This window comes from Melanotaenia boesemani, chromosome 21 (genome assembly GCF_017639745.1).
Source record: "Melanotaenia boesemani isolate fMelBoe1 chromosome 21, fMelBoe1.pri, whole genome shotgun sequence".
Lineage (NCBI taxonomy): Eukaryota > Metazoa > Chordata > Actinopteri > Atheriniformes > Melanotaeniidae > Melanotaenia > Melanotaenia boesemani.
Genome location: NC_055702.1, coordinates 4,963,314 through 4,983,118, shown reverse-complemented (window position 1 = coordinate 4,983,118; position 19,805 = coordinate 4,963,314). Strand labels below are relative to the sequence as shown.

Genomic DNA, 19,805 nt, shown 5'->3' with positions numbered 1-19,805 from the left:
CCAAACTCTGGGGAAGATTTGTCGTCCTCATTAGACCTGTTGTCATTGATTTTCAGTCCAGTTCTTGTGTCATGTGGCTTCTGTCTTTTTCCCTTCTTTAAGAATTGCTTCTTGACAGCCACCCTTCCAGAGGCCATTCTAATGAGGCTTCGCCAACAGATGGATCAGATAAAGGTCCAGATGCAGGTCTTTGCTGGATTTGTCCCTGTATCTTCAGGACATCACTTTCAGACACCCATTTTCTGTATATGGCTCTCTTTTTTTTCTTTTGTCCTCTGCTCATCCAGTTAACAAACGTTTTAAGGACACACTGCACACCATGCTGAGATATGCCACTTTTTCAGCTAATAACTATTTGGCAGTCTCCTTGTTGATGGAAAAATACCATTTTACTTCTATAGAACTGAATCTTTGACATTGTCTATGACTGAAACAAAATGTTTATATATGGGAACAAATGTGTCTTTGCAGCAGGTTGTAGTTTGTCTTGTTTGTTCAATCTAAAATGAATAGTCTTTCTTTTTTTATATTATTTTGTCCTAAAACTAGTGGTTTATTTTTATATAAACCATGTTTAAGTTGGTATACGTTTAATGATTAGAGCTTAATGTTTACAGAGAACAAACAGGTTAGCTTCCCCAAAAGAGGGAAGGAGCAGGATTTATAACGCCATAAATATTTTTTCACTGTTACAAAAATAAAAAAATGTTTCTTTCCTAAAATAGGATTTTATATAGTGACTCTGAATAGCTTTAATGGATTTACACATAAATTTTTTCACCTTTTGTCTGAAACTGTCCATTTTAAGGCTTTGAAACTGAAACGGGAACCAACCCAGATAAAAAGGATGTGATGGATCCACTTTATTAGTCTGCCAGCTCACTCTCACTCCATTTCCTGTCCAGCCATCTGCTTTTCCTAGCAAGTAATGCTCATTATTAATGCCTTCCTGCTTACATTGTATGCTCAAAGCTCTGTGTGCCAGTTGTGTTCAATTTAATAATTTGAGCAAACATTTAGGTCATATATTAAACTCACTGAGTCAAAAGTCATTAATAGCCCAAAAATAATACCTGAATTTAAAGGCAAATCTATACAAAATGTCAAACTTTCAGATTCAAATAAATAAATTTTTAAAATAAAGGTTAACATCTCACATGGAACAGTCAAAACCTTATAGTTTTACTTACATTTAATTATTTCAGTAAGTAAAAAAATGCATTATTGATATCTGAAGGGAAGTTACAGTTTATAAAATATGTATGTGTCTCAGTTTTGTAATAACTGTGTACATGTGATGGTTTAAGTTGTGAATACAGGACTTTTTTCCTCCCATGGATTATCTATTTTTTCTTATAGTTTTTCAGATTTTGGTGACCTCTGGTGGTTTAACTTCTCTACAAGACATTCGGTGTCACAGCTGCAACAAGCTGCTTTCCAGAAGTGGTTGTGCATGACAACAGATTTCTGTTTCAATAATATGCTTATTTCACTGGATATTTTATTAGGTACACCTGTTCAATTGCTGTTAATTGCTAATCAGCCAGTCACATGGCAGCAACTCAACACATGTAGTCATGTAGACGTGGTGAAGACGACTTGCTGAAGTTCAAACTGCATCAGAATGAGAAAGAAAGGAGATTTAAGTGATTTGAATGTGATATGGTTGCTGGTCTGAGTATTTACTGGGATTTTCACCCACAACCATCTCTAGGATTTACAGAGAATAGTCTGAAGAAGAGAAAATATCCAGTGAGCAGCAGTTGTCTGGACCAGAATGTTTGGTTGATGTCAGATGTTAGAGGAGAATGGACAGGCTGGTTGGAGATGATAGAAAAACAACAGAAAGTAAAATAAACACTGGTTCCTACCAAGATCTGCAGAACAGCATCTCTGAACACACAACATGTCCAGCCTTGAAGCAGATGGGCTACAGCAGCAGAAGACACACCGGGTGCCTCCTGCCAGCTAAGAACAGGAAACTGAGGCTACAATTCACACACACTCACCAACACTGGACAATAGAAGATGGAGAAACGTTGCTGGTCTGATGAGTCTCCATTTGAGCTCCACATTCAGATGCTAGGCTCAGAATCTGGTGGAAACATCATGAAAACATGGATCCATCCCGCCTGGGATCAACGCTTCAGGCTGCTGCTGGTGTAATGGTTTGGTGGACATTTTCGTAGCCCAGTTTGGTCCCTTAATACCAGCATAGCCTGGTTCATCCACCACAGCTTACCTGAGTATTGCTGACCATGTCCATCCCTTTATGACCACAGTGTAGCATCTTCTGATGCTACTTCCAGCAGGATAATGCACCATGTCACAAAGCGCAGATCATCTCCAGCTGCTTTCTAGAACATGACAATGAGTTCACTGGACTCCAACGGCCTCCACAGTCACCAGATCTCAGTCCAGCAGAGCAGCTTTGGGATGTGGTGGAACGGGAGATTCTCATCATGGATGCAGCCGACAAACCTGCAGCAACTGTGTGATGTTGTCACGTTGATATGAAGGAAAATCTGTGAGGAATGTTTCCAACACCCTGCTGAATATCTGACACCAGGAATTAAGACAGTTCTGGAGGAAAAAGGGGTCCAACCCTGTACTAAAGTTGTGCACCCCTTCCACATAACTAAAGTTGTCTAAAATCTTTAAGGACATAAAGATCGAATCTGTGACAGATGTCATAAAGCTCCAGCTAACCATGTTCAAATGTTCTGGTCCTCCCAGTAAAATCATTAGTAAATGTTACTGGGAGGAAAACTGAACCTAATGCCTTGATTTGTTTGTTTGAAATCATTCCACCTACTTTGTCACTCGAAGCAAATTTGTGAGCTTTGTCACTTTAAAGCTTAATACCACTTAAATGGAAATGCCCTGTAGCTCCCTTTCATCTTCACTGGATAAGGAAAATCCTTATGTGTTTATATAGAAAAGATCATAACAAAATGTGGAACACGTTTCTAAAATACATTAAATAACTGACTGACTCCATGTGAAAATGTATGTATGTTAAAACATTTCATTACAATGTTATTTGAAGAGACTGAAAACTGTGTTTGTGTTCATTTGATTGAGCTTCACTGTGCTCACAGAAGAAGAGTCAAAGAGCCACATTTTAAAACACAGACACATTTTATGATTAAAAACCAGACTGGGTTTTGTTAAAATTGTTACATGTAAAGAAACAACATTGGTAGACAAAATTCGAAAAATATAAAATAAATAAATGTGAAACAAACAATCAAAATATTTGTCAGCTTTCAAACATTTCTCCACAATCTCCATTAACAATATTCACATTTGACATCAATACTGTTGATAAATGAACACAAAGTAAGTTAGTGGGTGATTTTTTTTTCCAATACATCTAAATGAGTATACAAGTATGCATGTCCACAAATGCATGCAGGTGTTTATAGATTAACAGGCGAAATGATCCATGAATTATTCTCATTTATTTTATTTTTTGATTGTTGACCTGCAGGTTGCATGAATGCGGTATAAATCAAGGTTTAGTGTGGAAGGAACCAGCAGTATGACTGGCTGGTAAATTTGTGTATTCAGAGATATTCTTTATTCACTGTTAACCTGATGAGAGGAAGAGTCAAAAACAACAAAGAAACAGAAGTGGGAAGAGAGTATGTCGAATTGTAGACCAGCTGTTCCACACAAGAAATCTACACCTACAGACCACAGAGCCATGCTGTCAACTCTGCTCCCCCCACCATGCATCACATACACTTGGCACTAACACAGAGGTCAGACAAAATCCAGCACATGACATCATAATCTCTAGAACAATGCATGCTCTCATGTTTTCACGTGCCCACACAACAGAAATATCTTTATTTTTTTTTAATTTGTTTTTGCAGATTTGTTATCATTGCACATTATCTGAAGATTAACTAGTTCAGGTTAAGTAAAAAAAAAAAAAATAAATAAAAAATCAGTCCCGTACAATCAATAAAGTTAATTTTATTTATTTTTTAAAAATGTTTTTGAGTCAGGTAGTGATATAATCACACTGCAAAGATGAGCTAGGTCAGTGGTTCCCAATTTGTTTGGTTTGTGACACCCTAAAATAAAGCAAGTGTTGTACCCAGTCACATTTTGTTTGCAGGTTGTAAAGAGTTGTCTTTACAACATTTATATGATCCCTCAACAACAAACTATTCATAATTCTCAAGAACTTTTTAGTAATGCTAACTAGAAGTTTTCTAGCATTAGCATAACTTTTAGCTTAATACTTAAATTAGCTAACATACTTTAATTATTTTTATCCCATATTTACCTTGTTTAGTAGGTTAAATTTGCTAACATTTAGCTATCAGCACTAAATACACCCCAGTCCTCAGAACATTCTGCATATATGGTTAATAACTGGAATTTGGGCTAAATAAAGCTAACATTACAGAGGGGTCAAATCCTGTTAGCCTTTGAATGGTAGCACACCAGCATTAATTTATTAGCACCAAGCACAGAAAACCACTGATAGTTGTTAATGTTATGTCATTAAAACAAATGCTGTTAACATTGGTAAAAGAACAGCCATGCTATTACTGAGACTATATGTAAGAGTAGCATTACTTAAGTTAACTCCTAATATTATCCTGCTAATATGCCTAAGTTTAGGAGGATTTTTTTTTCTTTTTAATGATTTTGGTTCAATATTTTTACATGCTGACAAATAATCAGCGAGCTGATGGAAATGGAAATGTTGTTTGAAGTGTATAAATTATGCTTTTACATGTTTGCTGTATTTATTTAATTAAATATTTTTATTTAATGAGCCAAAGTTTAATAATGTAAACCTATGTTTTTAAATCTAATCTGAGGTAAGAGCTCAGGCTTTGCACTACTCAGAATATATTTCCAACATATTTTTCAACTTTTGCAACAAGCTCCAGTTACTTCATGACCGAATGCACTGGCTGCTGCAGGCTTCCTGTGGCTGACCAATCAGAAGAATTTGTGAGCATTAAAGAGACAAGAGCTAAATTAGCCAGTTTTCTCATCCAGAGGATTAACCACAAGGCTAAAGAAAAAGTATTAAACAAAGCTAACCTCGTGTAAACCCAGAATAAAATAATATGTCAGTTAGGATTTAATTGGTAATTTAGGCCCTCTTTATAGTGTAAAAAGCACATTTTTAGCACAGTGGTGCTTTGAGCTAAATGCTATCAATAATAGGCTAACCTGTCATGGTGAACGGTAACATGGTGTGGTTTTTTTAAATGTAATGTTTACCATGATCATAAGCTTAGTTTGGTGTGCTTAAATGCTTTTTAGCTTGAACCAGAATTAATTTGAGGTTCGAGTACCGTCATGATGACGGTATTTAACTCCCACACTACTACCATAAAGCAATGCCATTAGCATGGCTAATGTCATAAAAAGCAATCATTTAAGGATTAAAACGGTATCAACTTTCCCTTTATATTCCTTTCCACCTACATTTAAGTTGGGAACCACTGAACTATGCATTCAAGATAAGATCAAACTGGTTTAGAAAAAGGTACATTAAGTGCTTTAAATGCTGATTACAAATACCTAAGAACGTAATTAAGCTTTAGCATGCAACTAAAAGAAAGATAAGCTGCTAAATTATTGTGAGTTCTTAGTCCAATTAGTTTCTGCAAACAAGCGCACTGCTGGAGCGTTACAAAGATACAAGCAGAAGCTTTCTGTGATTATTCTGATGTTTAACACTTGTATTTGGTAGCTCTCTAAGTACAACGATGCCAATCAACCATAAGAAGTGCTCACACCAGATACGGATGCAAATCTAAATGTCCAGGTGACATTAGCTCAATAGCAATGGCACAAAGGAAGCGGTGCTTCATTGTTCTCAGTTTGTAAGTTATTAAATAAAAACATAAAGCATTAGAGGGGAGGATGGTTTTGTTTGGCTCACCTCTTATTGAATCACTAAAAACAAAGATTAAGCAGTACTTATCATATCTCAGGTAAGGACCCTCCGGGCTTTTTTAAGGTAAGAGAGGCACCTTCTGATAAGAAGGGAGAACAACTGTGCACAACACAGGTCAAGGCACAACACCGGACACAGACAAAGGAAAACACCCAAGGTGCTCTGCAAGGGCCCAGAGAACAACAAGGAAAAATGCTCCTCAATTAAATGTTTGGGCATTATTAGCAGCACAGTCTGCTCATGATTCAGATTAGAAGAATATAACCACACAACACACACACACTCAAGAAAGGGGGAATAACACAACAAAGAATAAGTCACATCAAAGTCTGAGCTCTAAATCCTGACCGAAACAGTCAGGGACCATGACAACAACTAAGGTACTCTATTTATTTTTTTACTTCCCTCATCAAAACACATTCTTTTTTGTTCATGCTTGGTTTAACTGCATTAAATATGTTGTTCATACAAAGGATGAGATAACAAAGTGATCAATGCCAGCGACAAGTATTTGGGATATGCACAGAGTGGATGTTCATTAGCTTTCTGAAGCAGGAATTTAAATTTAAATAAAGATGCTTAAATTTTCTCTGATATGTGAAATTGTGGCTCAAACTTTTAATTAAGTTACTCTTCAAAAGAAGCTGCATTTAAACAAGTTGCAACACTGCAGTCACATATTTTTATGGAGCCGGAGGTGCTAAGGATTCATTTTTCAAGCAGAAATACCCCTCAAATGAATCTTGAGACACTTAATGTATTTTCAACACTAAGCAGTGACTATTAATAGAAACAATAATTAAAATCAGTGAAAAATAATTCACAGGCAGCTATAGCTGAAGTTGGAGGTGGTAAAACTGCAATGAAGTGATTTTGTCACTTTCTAATCTGGAAATGTCTTTGTCTGATCAATTGTTTCATACAAAATTAAATTTAATTCAAAACACAAGAAAAAAGGCTAAAAAAGGACAGAATACAGGTTTGATGTACGGAGGGAGAAAAGTGTCATAATGGCATACATAAAAACAGTGGTGAATAATGAACTAAACGTGATAATTTATCAAAATTAGTCATAAATATATGTATAAATCATTTACTAAAATATTTAATTTGACATAAAACATATAAATTTTAATCATTTAATCAATGATTTCATGGTCCCCATTAAATCACCGTAATTAATAGGTATTGGCATCAAGGCTAGAAATAAATACTGCCACCTAATGTGTAGGGGAATTTTAAATGCCTCTGCAAGAGCCACGCTGACAGTTTAATTTAATTAATTATTAACTGCAGCTCAGGAAGCATTAAATAATCAAACTGAGAAATAATCATAAATGTTTTAACATTTTAAAAGATTTAAATGACTAAAAAGCATCTTAAATTGATTAGAAATCTAATCAATTTAAGAATTTAAAATTTTACTAAATTATACATTTAAGTAATTTATTCAGTGTTTAATTATAATTTTAATAAATTAAAGACACATTTAACTAATTATTTAATCCTTTATTAATGCATTTAATTGTGGCACTTTTCTCCCTCCATATAGTTGTACTTGGGAAAAGACTACAATGCTTTCTAAAAACCTTAGCACATGCTCTTGCATAAATTTGCTCATGTTAAGCCTGATATTTTTATACTTTCTTCTTTTATAAAAATCATATGTGTGATCAGCAGTTCCGAAACTGGACTTCCATTTCCATTAAAGTGTTGTGTGAATAAAAGCACTATCTCATAGCAATTTGTGTCTAGCATATTTCTAGAAAAAGCCAAGTTAGGACCATCTGCTGGCACAAAAATAAAACATCAAATACTATGAAATAAAAGCTTTCCATTACTTAAGAAACTCCTCAAATGGCAAGTTCACTTACAGTATATAAATTTCCGTTTTAACCCAGGCTCAGGTATTTCAGGGCTTTGAGTGTAAGCAGTACAGGTTAGCTTGCGCTACGGATGCTACACGTGCTGCGGAGTGTAAGACAACGTTTGGGTGTTAAGTCGAGCGGTGGTGACAGGAAGCAGCTGCGATGCGAGTGAATACCGGGAACGGAGGAGTGCATCAGGGTTTTGAGGCAGCATACAGACTGGCCATGGTTCAAACCCCGTCACGCCACACTTGTCTGCACAACATGGCAATGACAGTAGTTTTCTTTATCCCTAGTTACAATTATAAGATATGCACTAGATCAAAGTAGGATACTAAAGAAACTTTAAAACTTTTTTCTTTTAAATGTGGAACACTACAGAGAACGTGCAGCTGAAAATTGTGATAATTCAGTCATGGACAGAAAGCAGAGAGGCACTGCATACACAAACTCACACCCACGTAAACGGGTGGTCAAACTGGTTATGAAAACTGATATATTTTCTCCTTTGTTTAAATAGACTCACCCACAAGAATATATAAATATATGACAACTATGATACAGAAATCAATAAATCAATAATTACACCATTTTGCATTCAACTTTTCATATAATTTCATCATGTAGCCTATATAGATTTATATAGATTCCTCACATGCCTTGACAAATTGTACACTAATGGAGTTATAGTCTGTTTGGAGTCATCTGTTGTCTTATGTGTGGAAAAATCCTAAATTCTCACGGATTTAACTGAGCCAGGAAACAGGAAGAGTGGGATGCTGTGGTTCGTCTCCTGAAGTGGTTTTTAAAAGACTCAGAGAGGACGAGCTGTTGCACCCGGCTGGCTCAAACAGTGCAAGTCAGACCCTGAACCATGCCGCCTGCAGCTGCTCCGCCTCGTCCTCAAGCTGCAGAGGAGTCTGCGAACGACAATGACGGTTCAGATTCAGGTAGAGACGGGCTCAGCCGCTGGAGTCGTTTTCATTCCTTAAATGTCTGAAAGTCCTGAGGAGGTTTCTGCTAAACTGACACACCCAAATGTGTAAGAGAGACCAAGTATGACATCTGATAACGGCGATGAAGATCAAAAATGGAGATGATTTACAGTAGCTCTGTGCTGGGCGTCCATCCACAGGCGACGACAATCGGCATCACAGCCTGTACCGCTGTGATATCGACCATCAAAAAGCTGCAACGAGGGAAAAAACACTCACTTGTCATCACTTTAAGAGGAGAAGAAGAAGAACGGGGAGGACAAGTGAGGGTCGTGTTGCAGTGCTGAAGAGGCGGCGCTGGGGAGCTCCCACTGTGGAAAGGCACACCAGAGGAGAAGAGAGCTGACTGATGATGATGAGGGCGGTGGTGAAAGGTGGTTGAGGAACACCGGAGAATGTGCTCATGTTGTTGTTGTTTAGCTGAGGGTCCCCTCACATCCGCGAGCCTCGTTCTTGAAGGATCTGTGTGGGCATCAGGAAAAACAAGTCAGATAAAAGCAGTTGTTTATTTTCCTAAAGCCTGGTGAAATTTAGAGTTTGCATCAATTCAATAATCATTTGTATGGAGCAGTTGTGGTTCAAAATAATGTTTCACACAAAAGTATACAGGAAAAAAACAAGAACATCTGCACCAAACTCAGCGAGTTTTTAAAGTTTCATTTTCTAAACTACTTGTTCCAATCCAGGGTTGCAGGGAAGCTGGAGCCTGTCCCAGCAATTAGCAGGCAAGAGGCATGGTGCACCCTGGACAGGTCTCCAGTCCATCGCAGGGCCAGCACAGAGACAAACAACCACTCACTCCTAGGGAGAGTTTAGAGCAAACAGTCAGCCTAACATGCATGTCTTTGGACTGTGGAAGGAAGCCAGAATTGGCACCAAAATCAGGAAGCTTTAACTTTTATTGGATAAAATCAGCTTGAGGTGCAGTCATGCTTTCATTTCCTTTTTGCATCATCTGAAATGTCATTTTCCAATATGGTGAGTTTTTGTGGGTTTTTTTTAAGTTTTTCCCCCGAATGTCTTATATTTTCCAAAATATTGTTCTGTTGGTTGTTTTATGTTTTCATTGACATGTTTTTTTAGTAAATATCTCATTTACTGGATTTACTAGAAGTCCAATAAGCTGTAAAGCAGATTTATTTGACTTTATAGAAATGGCAGGTTTAACTAGAGTAAATGTATTGATCCTTTGACTGAATACGAGTATATACAGAAAGTAAGGAAGTGGGTCGTCTTCCCCAGTCTCAGTAAAGAACCACCTCATCCATATTATTATAAATATCTGCTGCATTTGTTGTAATTAGTAGCTGAATAGCCGACGTCATAACAAGCTAAACTTTAAGTTAAAGAATACATTAATAATAGAGAATTTGTGTTTTCACAAGACATTTTTTGATGTATGAGCTCTCGGAGTTGGTGGATTGTTACGGCCCCTGCTTGTCATAGACAGCAGTGGCCGTTTGTGTTTTGATTAGGGGCTGCAGAGCGCTGCCCGGAGTGGTTAAGGCCAGCGTCTTTGTCCCTGCCCCTTTTTGACTGGCATTCCTCTGGACCAGTCAGGCTGCAGCTTAAGGGGAAGCTCAGGCTGAAAAGGCTGCAGCCGAGGCAGGTCTGGAGGGGGAGAAGCCAGAATGGCTCCGGCCGCTCTCCCCCTCATGTTGTGCACCGGGTGTGTGTGTGTGTCGCGACTACCTCCCTTTCCACAATGGGTGCTTTAAGTGTTTAGTTGTGTGATTAAGTTTACTTTGTGGGGATTGTTTTAGTGCTGGGCTAGGTTAGTGTTTTATTGTGTTGTGACGACGGTCACTTTAGTTTATGGGCCTGCTGTTTTTGTTTGGTTATAGTTTCCTCACCGAGTTGCGGTTGTGACTTTGTGTGCACTCCGTGAGAGTTTGGTATAGGTTTTGGTTTGTTTCTTTTTGCAGGTCCGCTAACCCCAGCTCATCTTTATTTTGTTTTACAGGTTGTCCATCACTTTTCACGGGAATTGTAAATAAATGTGCTTTCATTTTAATTTACCGCCTGTCTACGCCGTGTTCTTTGTTACGCCCTTCCATACCCCTGAGTCGGGTCGTAACAGGATGAACAGCTAAATGTTTTCATATTGATCTGAATGTTTTCCACTCATGGACTGCAGCCAACCTGAAATTACCCTATTAAACATCAAAATGCTTCATGAATATTTAAACCAACATTAAACCTTTAGATTTGCCAAAAGGTCCCACTTCCTGCCTTGTAAGGATTTAAGAAGCTTCCAGAAACTGTACAACCCTCCTCTTGTTAAAGTCTGTACCTGGAAATGAAAACAACATTTAAAAAACCCTTCAGTGCTTACCTTGGCCTTCTCAGTGGGCTCTATGACGATGCCATTGGTGGAGTTGTTGAGCTCCCGGGAAACTACACATAGAAATTCAGCCTGGTCCTCGTTGCCGTAGTTATATGAGGAGCCGATACTTATGAGCTGAAGAATAGAGGATAGAGAGAAGAAAAGCTGAATATGAACAACTTTAGCTTACACATTCTTGTGAGTAATGCTACATAAGATGATCCAATAAGCCACCAATTTACATCAGAGTATAAAAATTAAAATAAAATAAAAAAGCCTTAATAATAATAATTTCTTTGAGACCTTACTTTCAGGGGCAGACATTTGTTCTTCAAAACATCTCCAATATTAAAGGTGTATCCTTTCGCACCCTTTTACAATCTGTATAAATCTTGTGATTTGCAGTTTTTCTGCTTTTCTTACTCAGATCTGACAGCTTTTTGGCAGGCACATGTGCAATACCCCTCTGTAATTTATTCATATGGTACATCTTTTACTTTGTCATCATTATATAACCTGCTTTTTGCACTAGATGTTTTTTTTTTAATGGATGTGTGTCATCACTGACATAAGCAGCTCTGTGTAACCTGACTGCTCTCATGGTGCCTTCTGGGCCAAAGGCGGACTTCTAATTGTCAGTCACAAGGTAGGAGCTCAACCTTTGTCTCAGTTTGTGTGATGGATGAGTTGTGATGCTGCAATGTAAACACATAAAAGTGCAGAAAGACTGAAGTTTTCTTCTCTGCTGCCAGAGTCACACAGACCTATTCAATCCTCCTGCTTTCAATTTTCCAAAACCTTTTCAGAAAACATACTTTCCGTCATGTCATGGTCACTTCGGTCAACCCAACAGGACTCGTCTGAGTTGGACTGAAGGATTTGAATCACACACACGAGACTGCAGACCTACCAGTGTCTAGACAGTCAGTGTTTTATTGGGTTTTGATTTATGTTATAAGGTACCTGAACACATTTCTTCTACCCTAAACTAAAATCTAGAATTAAATTCAGAATTGTTCCTTCCTACAAAACCCTTTATGCTCTAGTTCCACACTAGCTTAAAGATCTTCTTGGTCCCATAAGAAGTCTTTGCTCTCATTCTGGCATGCTTGTTATTCCCAAAATTTCCTCAACCAGGACGGGAGGTAGAGCCTTTGGTTTTTGGGCTCCTCTCCCATGGAACCAGCTCCCAGTTTGGGTCCGGGATTTAAAACTGTCTTTCTGCTTTAACGACCAAGCTAAATAATTTGTTGGCCTTTTCATGTTAAAGAAAGTAAAACAAACCAACAGATCAAGCCAATTATCTTGGTGTGCAGCCATATTAAAGCAAAATCAGCCTTTTACCACCTGAGGATCTAGAATTAAGGAGGCTGAATATTCAGCATGACATAGAAAAACTTATTCATGCATTTGCTTTCAGAAGGCTTGACCACTGTAAAACAAAGCTCTGAGAAAGATTAACCCCCACAAAGCAGCAGGGCCAGACAACATCCTGGATGAGCCCTCAGAGCATGTGCCAATGAGCTGACATACATTCTCACCTCCGACCACTACTGCTCCCCTTCCCAAAGAGAGCCTGCCTAGCTGCCTGAATGACCACAGGCCAGTAGCACTCACTCAAGTTATTATGAAGTGCTCCGAGAGAGTGGTGCTGACCCACATTCAGAGCTGCCTACCAAACACTGGACCCCCTGCAGTATGCCTACAGGTCTAACAGGTCCACCTCAGACATTATTGCTGCAGCCCAGCACATCTCCCTCTCACACCTGGAGGACAAAAACTCCTACATAAGGATGCTCTTTATTGACTACAGCTTGGCTTTCAATACGGTCATCCCCCACAAGCTCACCCACAAACTGTTTTCCCTGGGACTACACCCATCCTCTGGGACTGGCTCCAGGACTTTCTGACTGGCAGGCCTCAGTCTGTCAGGATCGGGAACAGGACTTCAGCCAGCATCATCAGTAACATTGGCACACCATTGGGTTGTGTCCTCAGTCCCATCCTCTAAACCAGGGGTGGCCAACGCCGGTCCTCGAGAGCCAGAATCCTGCAGGTTTTACATGCATCCCTGCACCGACACACCTGACTTAAACTAATGAGTCATTGTGCAGATCCTTATCGGCTGCTGGATCCATTTAATTTGAGTCAGGTGTGTTGGTGCAGGGATGCATGGAAAAAATAAAGTTACTTTATTTTTTAAAATAAAGTAACTTAGTTACCGTTACCATACGGTGCATTACTCTGTTACAGGCTAAATGAATACAGTTTGGCCAGCAGCTGTGAGCTTCTTCCTGGTTACAGAGGTGATGCAGCGCGACGTGGGCAGAGCTGCAAAGTCTGCTTGCGAAAATCATCACTGGTGTGTTGAGCCTTCCTCTGCTGCCTTTGTGAAGCCCTCCTGATTCTCTCACAGTGTTTACAAAGAAATCAAATGACTGTTTACATTTGTTTAATATTTTGTACAAGACTGTAATTAAGTTATACTGATATTAATAGGAGCATTTTTAAGAATGTTCTTTTACAAAAGTAAATAAAATGTTACTTTTAACAGTAACCCATTACTTTTTTGATATAAGTAACCAACAAAGTAACAGAGTTACTTTTTGAATGAAGTAATTACTAACTATTTACTTTTTTCAGTAACTAGCATAACACCGACTGCTACTGGAGTATAGTATGGCTTCAAAAGTAAATAACATTTGCGACTGGTCTGAAGTAAGTGTTTACTGACTCTGGGGATGGCATGGCTCAGTAGGTAGAGTGGTCGTCCTGTAGCCCAAGGGTTGCCGGTTCGATCCCGGGAGGGACCCAAGGTGTCCCTAAGCAAGACACCGAACCCTTAATTGCTCCTGATGGGTCGTGGTTAGCGCCTTGCATGGCAGCTTCCGCCATCAGTGTGTGAATGTGACATACATGTAAAGCGCTATATAAGTACAACTCTACAGTTGTGATTGTAGCCAGGTTGGTATACAGCATTCAAGGCTCAAGAATCTTAGCTTTCCAATGGTGTATAGCGTGTAGGTACTTGCAGGGGAAGCTGAGTAAAATACATGTTTGTCCTGACCAGGGTATCTGGTAACAACCGATTCAAGCACTATGAGTTGCACTTCAAATGCGAAATGTGAAAATTACAGTAAGAGCATTTCTCTGTGTTTAGATCAAAAAATAATTAAACAAATTTGACATTTTTGCTGAAAAAGGAGAATAAAACTGCTAAAACTGCAAATGGCTATTTAAATTTTTAAATGCACAACCCAGACTGTCGAGTATTCAGGCGGTAATCAGACACAGTGACACCCTCAGCCTGAAAGTCAAGTATGCACAAATCTGGCAGGAAGTCAAATTAAATCTGGTATAATTTGCATACTGTCTGCCTGGGTTTACGAGTACAACAACACCAGAGGACCAGACAGGCGCTGATGGAAGATCAGTCTGTACTTGTCCACAGTCAGAACAGCAGGCCTTTAAAATCCAGAGGAAAATTATGACAAGTAATGTGTTATTTTCATCATCTTATTCTTTACAAGGTGTAAAAGAACGAGGGTAACCGCATGAATGACACAAGAAGAAAACCTCGGCTTGAGAGCTGTGCAAAAATTTGATCCAGGACAGAAAAACAAGTTTCCTCTGAGAGTGAACCTGTGCTGCAGCAGGTCTGGATTACGAAGCCCTCAGATGTATTTTAGAACAAGTTGTGACTTGTTCTGGCAAATTAATGGTGCCCTGCAGGGAAGCTTTAAAGAAGCCACTGCCTACATCATTACAGACAACAAGCTTGTTTTCACAAAACGGCGTGTACATGATGTTTAAATGTAAAAAAGAAAGCAGAATAAAGTGATTTAACTCAGCATACCTGCTCTTTTAAACATTTTTGTTCTTTTCTAAATTCATGCTTTAAATATTATAAACAGAGGCAAGAAAAGGTTGTGCAATACTTAAAAAAACAAGAAAAAACACACCTTTAACCAGTAACATAACAAAATATAAACAAAGACTCCCACACTCGCTGAATAATAAAGGTTCATTACCACAGTCCAACTCCTTCAGATTAAAGTTTCTAAACAAATAAAAACTACAGAAAGTGTAAGCTTGTCCTGGACCATGGTGCATTACGTCATCTAAAGACAAACCAGTCCTGAATGCTGGGATGAATCAGGGATGCATTTCATTTCTAAAAACTTTTCTCCTCAGATCCCAAACAGAATCCCAACAAAGACATTTTCCTATAGCTCAGCTCTCTGTCGCCTCGTTTACATCAAATCTTTTTTTTAGTCAAACCTTCTCTAAGAAAGCTCAACTTTTTTTAATGAACTCCTCCAACACGTGAGCTCCGACTTTAGCTTTATTGTTCTGTTAAATTTAGATTAATTTGCTCAATCTAAAACAAACATTTAAAAAATCTATCAAATATTTTATATATAAAAAAAACCTGCATATAAATAAAAATCTAAATAAATAAAATGTTTTTATTATTAAATACCATAATGTGTAAAATTCAACCCTATGCATTTACCTTTAAATTCTCAAATTATGGAATTATATAATTTTGGTAAATCTCAAAGAAATATTAAATAATATAAGAATAAATCAAATAGTATATCTAAAAATGTAAATAAAATCTAAATTATAAAAAATACCAAAAAGAAGGATAGATAACATAATGTGCAAAACTCAAGCGTAGGTATTTTCCTTTGAGTGATCATTTTGGTAAATCTCATTATAAATTTAAATAAAATCTAAATAAAAAATTTAAATTTCATCAATAAAAAAAAGGATATATATCAGAATGAGCTTAATTTAGAGTTCTCAAATTATGGAAGTGTAGTGGTGTGAAAGAGTGTTTGCCCCCTTCCTGATTTCCTGTTTTTTGCACGTTTGTCACACTTAAATGTTTCAGATCATCAAACAGATTTAAATATTAGTCAAAGATAGAACAAGTAAACACAAAATGCAGTTTTTAAATGAAGGTTTTTATTATTAAGGGAGAAAAAAGATCCTACATGGCCCTGTGAGAAAAAGTGTTTGCTTCCTAAACCTAATAACTGGTTGGGCCACGCTTAGCAGCAACAACTGCAATCAAGCATTTGCGATAACTTGCAATGAGTCTTTTACAGCGCTGTGAAGGAATTTTCCACTCATCTTTGCAGAATTGTTATAATTCATCCACACTGGAGGGTTTCTGAGCATGACCCGCCTTTTTAAGGTCATGCCACAGTGGTCTAGACTAGACCACTCCAGAGTCTTCATTTTGTTTTTCTTCAGTCATGCAGAGGTGGACTTGCTGGTGTGTTTTGGATCATTGTCCTGCTGCAGAACCAAAGTTTGTTTCAGCATGAGGTCACAAACAGATAAGCGGACGTTCTCCTTCAGGATTTTTTGGTAGACAGCAGAATTCATGGTTCCTTTGATCACAGCAAGTCTTCCAGGTCCTGAAGCAGCAAACAGCCCCAGACCATCACACTACCACCACCATATTTTACTGTTGGTATGATGTTCTAAGTTGCTTTCACCCCACATGTAATGGGACACAAACCTTCCAAAAAGTTGAACTTTTGAGTATTTTCACTAAAGTCTTGGGGATCATCAAGATGTTTTCAGGCAATATTGAAAGGGGGGGGGCAATTACTTTTTCACACAGGGCCATGTAATACAAACCTTCATTTAAAAACTGCATTTTGTGTTTACTTGTATTGCATTTGTCTAATATTTAAATTTGTTTGATGATCTGAAACATTTAAATGTGACAAACATGCAAAAAAAAAAAAAAAAAAAAAAAAAAAAAATAGGAAGGGGGCAAACACATTTTCACACCACTGTATACAATTTTGATTAATCTAAAAAAAATATATAAAATAATCAAATAAAAATATACAAAAAACAGATAAATAAAATATCAATAAAATACTTAAAAAATCTAAAGTAAAATTATTAATACATTTTTTAAAAAAAGCTTCCTTATCTGCACCTGCTCAAACTTCCAACCGTCCGACATGGTTGAGACCATCTGTGTGAGTTCCTCCTCCTGGCATTGTAGTACTCGGTACACATGCTTCACAGGGCCCTGAGGGATGCAGCAAAGAAACACAACACATTCACTATCTGCCCGCAAACACACATTTAGTTTAAACAAGAAAAGAAGAAGCTATTTTGGATGCAGTTTGGTTGGCTGCTGCAGCCTGTGTTATGCACCTGAGACGTTCGGTTCTCGTTGTCCCGTATCCGCTCTTTCACCAGCCGCACCAGCGAGGCGATGTTGTAGAACTCGGCTTCCTCGAGAACACCTCAAACACAAAAACAATCCGACTGTAAGAAGACGTCACCAAATAAATCCGCTGGCATGTGTTGCTCTGTATCATGTTTGTGCTTTTACCTTCCTCAGCCAGATTCTTATCCATGATCAGTTTGCCGTGTCGAAGGTAGTTGAGGATGGGACCGAAGTATGTGGGGTCCCTGTCGATAAGGTAGGCTCCCGTCTCATCCTGTTACGACACAAGAAAGATGGGCATCTTCACTGCAAAAAACATTCTAGGCAGCATAAAACTTAAGGAAAGAAGGGCTGATCATTACCAAAGCACAAAAATAAGAAACTACTGATTTGAACTTTGTCAGATATAATGGTATGAACATGTAACCCTGTGGAAGATGGAAAATCTTGTTTGTTTGATGGATAAACTTTGTAACCCAGTTCACCAGGCTGTAATTGTACTACTGTAATAGTATCACAAGATTTAAATCTTTGATGCACTGATTGCTGTGGCAATAACTGTGAGGCACCAGCAACATTATTAACATCCTTTCTGTAGCAGAAATATTTCCAGAATATGTTGATTTTTTTCTAATTTTTTCCCACAGATTTTTGTGCATTTAATTGTGACCCTGGGCATAACTACAGAAACTCACTGAGATGTGAATAAAATCCTAAATTCAGCATAACTTGATCATAGTGAACTCATATTACTACAGAAACGCATGATGATGTCAGTGCAGAAACAACCCAGTGAACAGCTGCATTTCTCACTGTATTAGCTGACATCTTTTGTCATATAACAAATGTATGAAGGGGGAAAAAAGAAATACAAGAATTTAAATGATTAAGTCAGAAATTAGGATTTGATTCTACCAATTCTGTATAAGAAGGTTGAGTTAAAACAAAAGCCGAGCAGCTGCAGCAGGAAGATGGATGGATCCTTTATTGATCAAGAGAATAACATGATTTTCTCACATCAGTATAAAGGCAATACTATCAAGACAAACTTGCATTACTTTATTGGTGAAAAATTTTATCACCAGATTAATACAAAATCTGAAACTCTGTTGCATAAGTTTCTCATATAGTGCAAGTATTCAGTATGTGGGCTCTAGTGAAAAAAATATTTCAACCTGTACGCTGCAGAAAAAATAGTAAGAGTAATGGATCAAAAATATTATTTGATTAATGGAATCAAATGAAGTCAGCCGTAACACACACGCACGCACACACACACACACACACGCATATATATATATATATATATATATATATATATATATATAATACTAAGTTGACTAGAAATAAAGCAATAGACTGTGTAAATGGTAACAAGCCATTGTAGACAAAGTAGGATTTCCCATTGTGGAAATAATTATAATAATTATGATAACAACAGATCTTTAACTTTTTTTCCCATATAACTTAAAGATTTTTTTTCATTCTTTAAAATAAATACATATTAAATTATCTGAACCTACTTTGTCAGAGTCCAGGTCCGGGTCTTCCTGACACAGTCGGAAAAGGAAAGATTTGGGGTCCCTACATAACGTCTGTTTAGTCGTGATAAAGTAGGTCCCACCGACGTTGAGTCGGACCCAGCGTGAGCCCGGCTTGTCCACCGGTTCGGAAGGGGAGCTCGGATTGCTCTTCAATGGGAAACCGAACACCGACCTGCTGCTGCTGCTGCCGCCACCGCCGCCGCTCGACACCCCGCTGGGGCTAAGCTGGCTGCCCCGCGGCGGAACCATGAGAGTGGGCGACGCCAGGCGCATCGAGCCCCGGACATCACGGTGCTCGGGTTGCTCTATGGTGCTAGTTCCACTCGGTTCCACAACATGCAATTCAGCCATGTTTTTTCTCGTCTAAACACACACGACAGCACGATTAGCTAAATACACTGCGGAGGGAAACAATTTCTTTCAGTCGACTTGTAAACAGAACGGGTGTATTTTTCTCCGTCGGGATGGCTGGCATCAGGGCGTTGCTACTCACACTCGACCGCCTCCACCTCCAGCAACAAAGATTAGGAAACAAATGTGACCATCAGCGGACAGACGATGTTAGCAGCATTGCGTTTTACCGTTTTTCCAGAAGAGAAATTGGTCATTCTCGCCTATTCAAACATTAGTCAGAGACGGGCAATTCTTCCGGGTTGTAACGTGATTACTGTTTACTTCCGCTCTGTCATCGTTTGTCAAAATAAAAGCAAATCCACGAACCAGAATCAGCTCCAGTGATGAGTTCAAGACCAGTTATAAAAGTCGACACCCCAGAGGACGGAGACACCCAGAAGGCCTCCATATTTTTCTGTTTACACTACGACTTCTATGAGAAGCTCCCTATTGTAGGGGGTGTTTGGCCCCTTTTTATTGAAATAAAAATGTGTGTTGAATAAGAAAAGTAAAATGCAAGACATGAACACAAA

At 38.3% G+C, this 19,805-nt stretch overlaps 1 protein-coding gene across 2 annotated transcripts; it reads right to left on the bottom strand.

Annotated features, from left to right (window-relative positions):
- Positions 1-8,285: 8,285 nt before the first annotated feature.
- On the bottom strand, positions 8,286-19,536 carry kctd2 (potassium channel tetramerization domain containing 2). 2 transcript variants are annotated; one of them, XR_006008844.1, is made up of 7 exons: positions 18,859-19,536; positions 17,501-17,609; positions 17,320-17,411; positions 17,096-17,191; positions 11,137-11,262; positions 9,021-9,263; positions 8,286-8,726 (listed from the first exon to the last, which is right to left on the bottom strand). XR_006008844.1 is itself a non-coding variant. In XM_041973113.1 (6 exons), the coding sequence occupies exons 1-6, from the start codon at positions 19,228-19,230 to the stop codon at positions 9,234-9,236; spliced, it is 825 nt and encodes a 274-aa protein (XP_041829047.1). In that variant the 5' UTR covers positions 19,231-19,536; the 3' UTR covers positions 8,286-9,233. The 2 variants fall into 2 exon arrangements, 1 of the variants encoding a protein (XP_041829047.1); XM_041973113.1 differs by having other exon boundaries at positions 8,286-9,263.
- Between the last annotated feature and the right edge of the window lie 269 nt (positions 19,537-19,805).

Bases quoted from the DNA above. Each gene is read 5' to 3' on its own strand.
- kctd2 (XM_041973113.1), bottom strand. From the start codon at position 19,230: ATGGCTGAATTGCATGTTGTGGAACCGAGTGGAACTAGCACCATAGAG. The intron at 17,610-18,858 runs GTAGGTTCAGAT...GTGTCGTAACAG, and splicing joins CGGACCTGGACTCTGACAAA to GATGAGACGGGAGCCTACCT. The intron at 17,192-17,319 runs GTGCATAACACA...TGCATCCCTCAG, and splicing joins ACGAGAACCGAACGTCTCAG to GGCCCTGTGAAGCATGTGTA.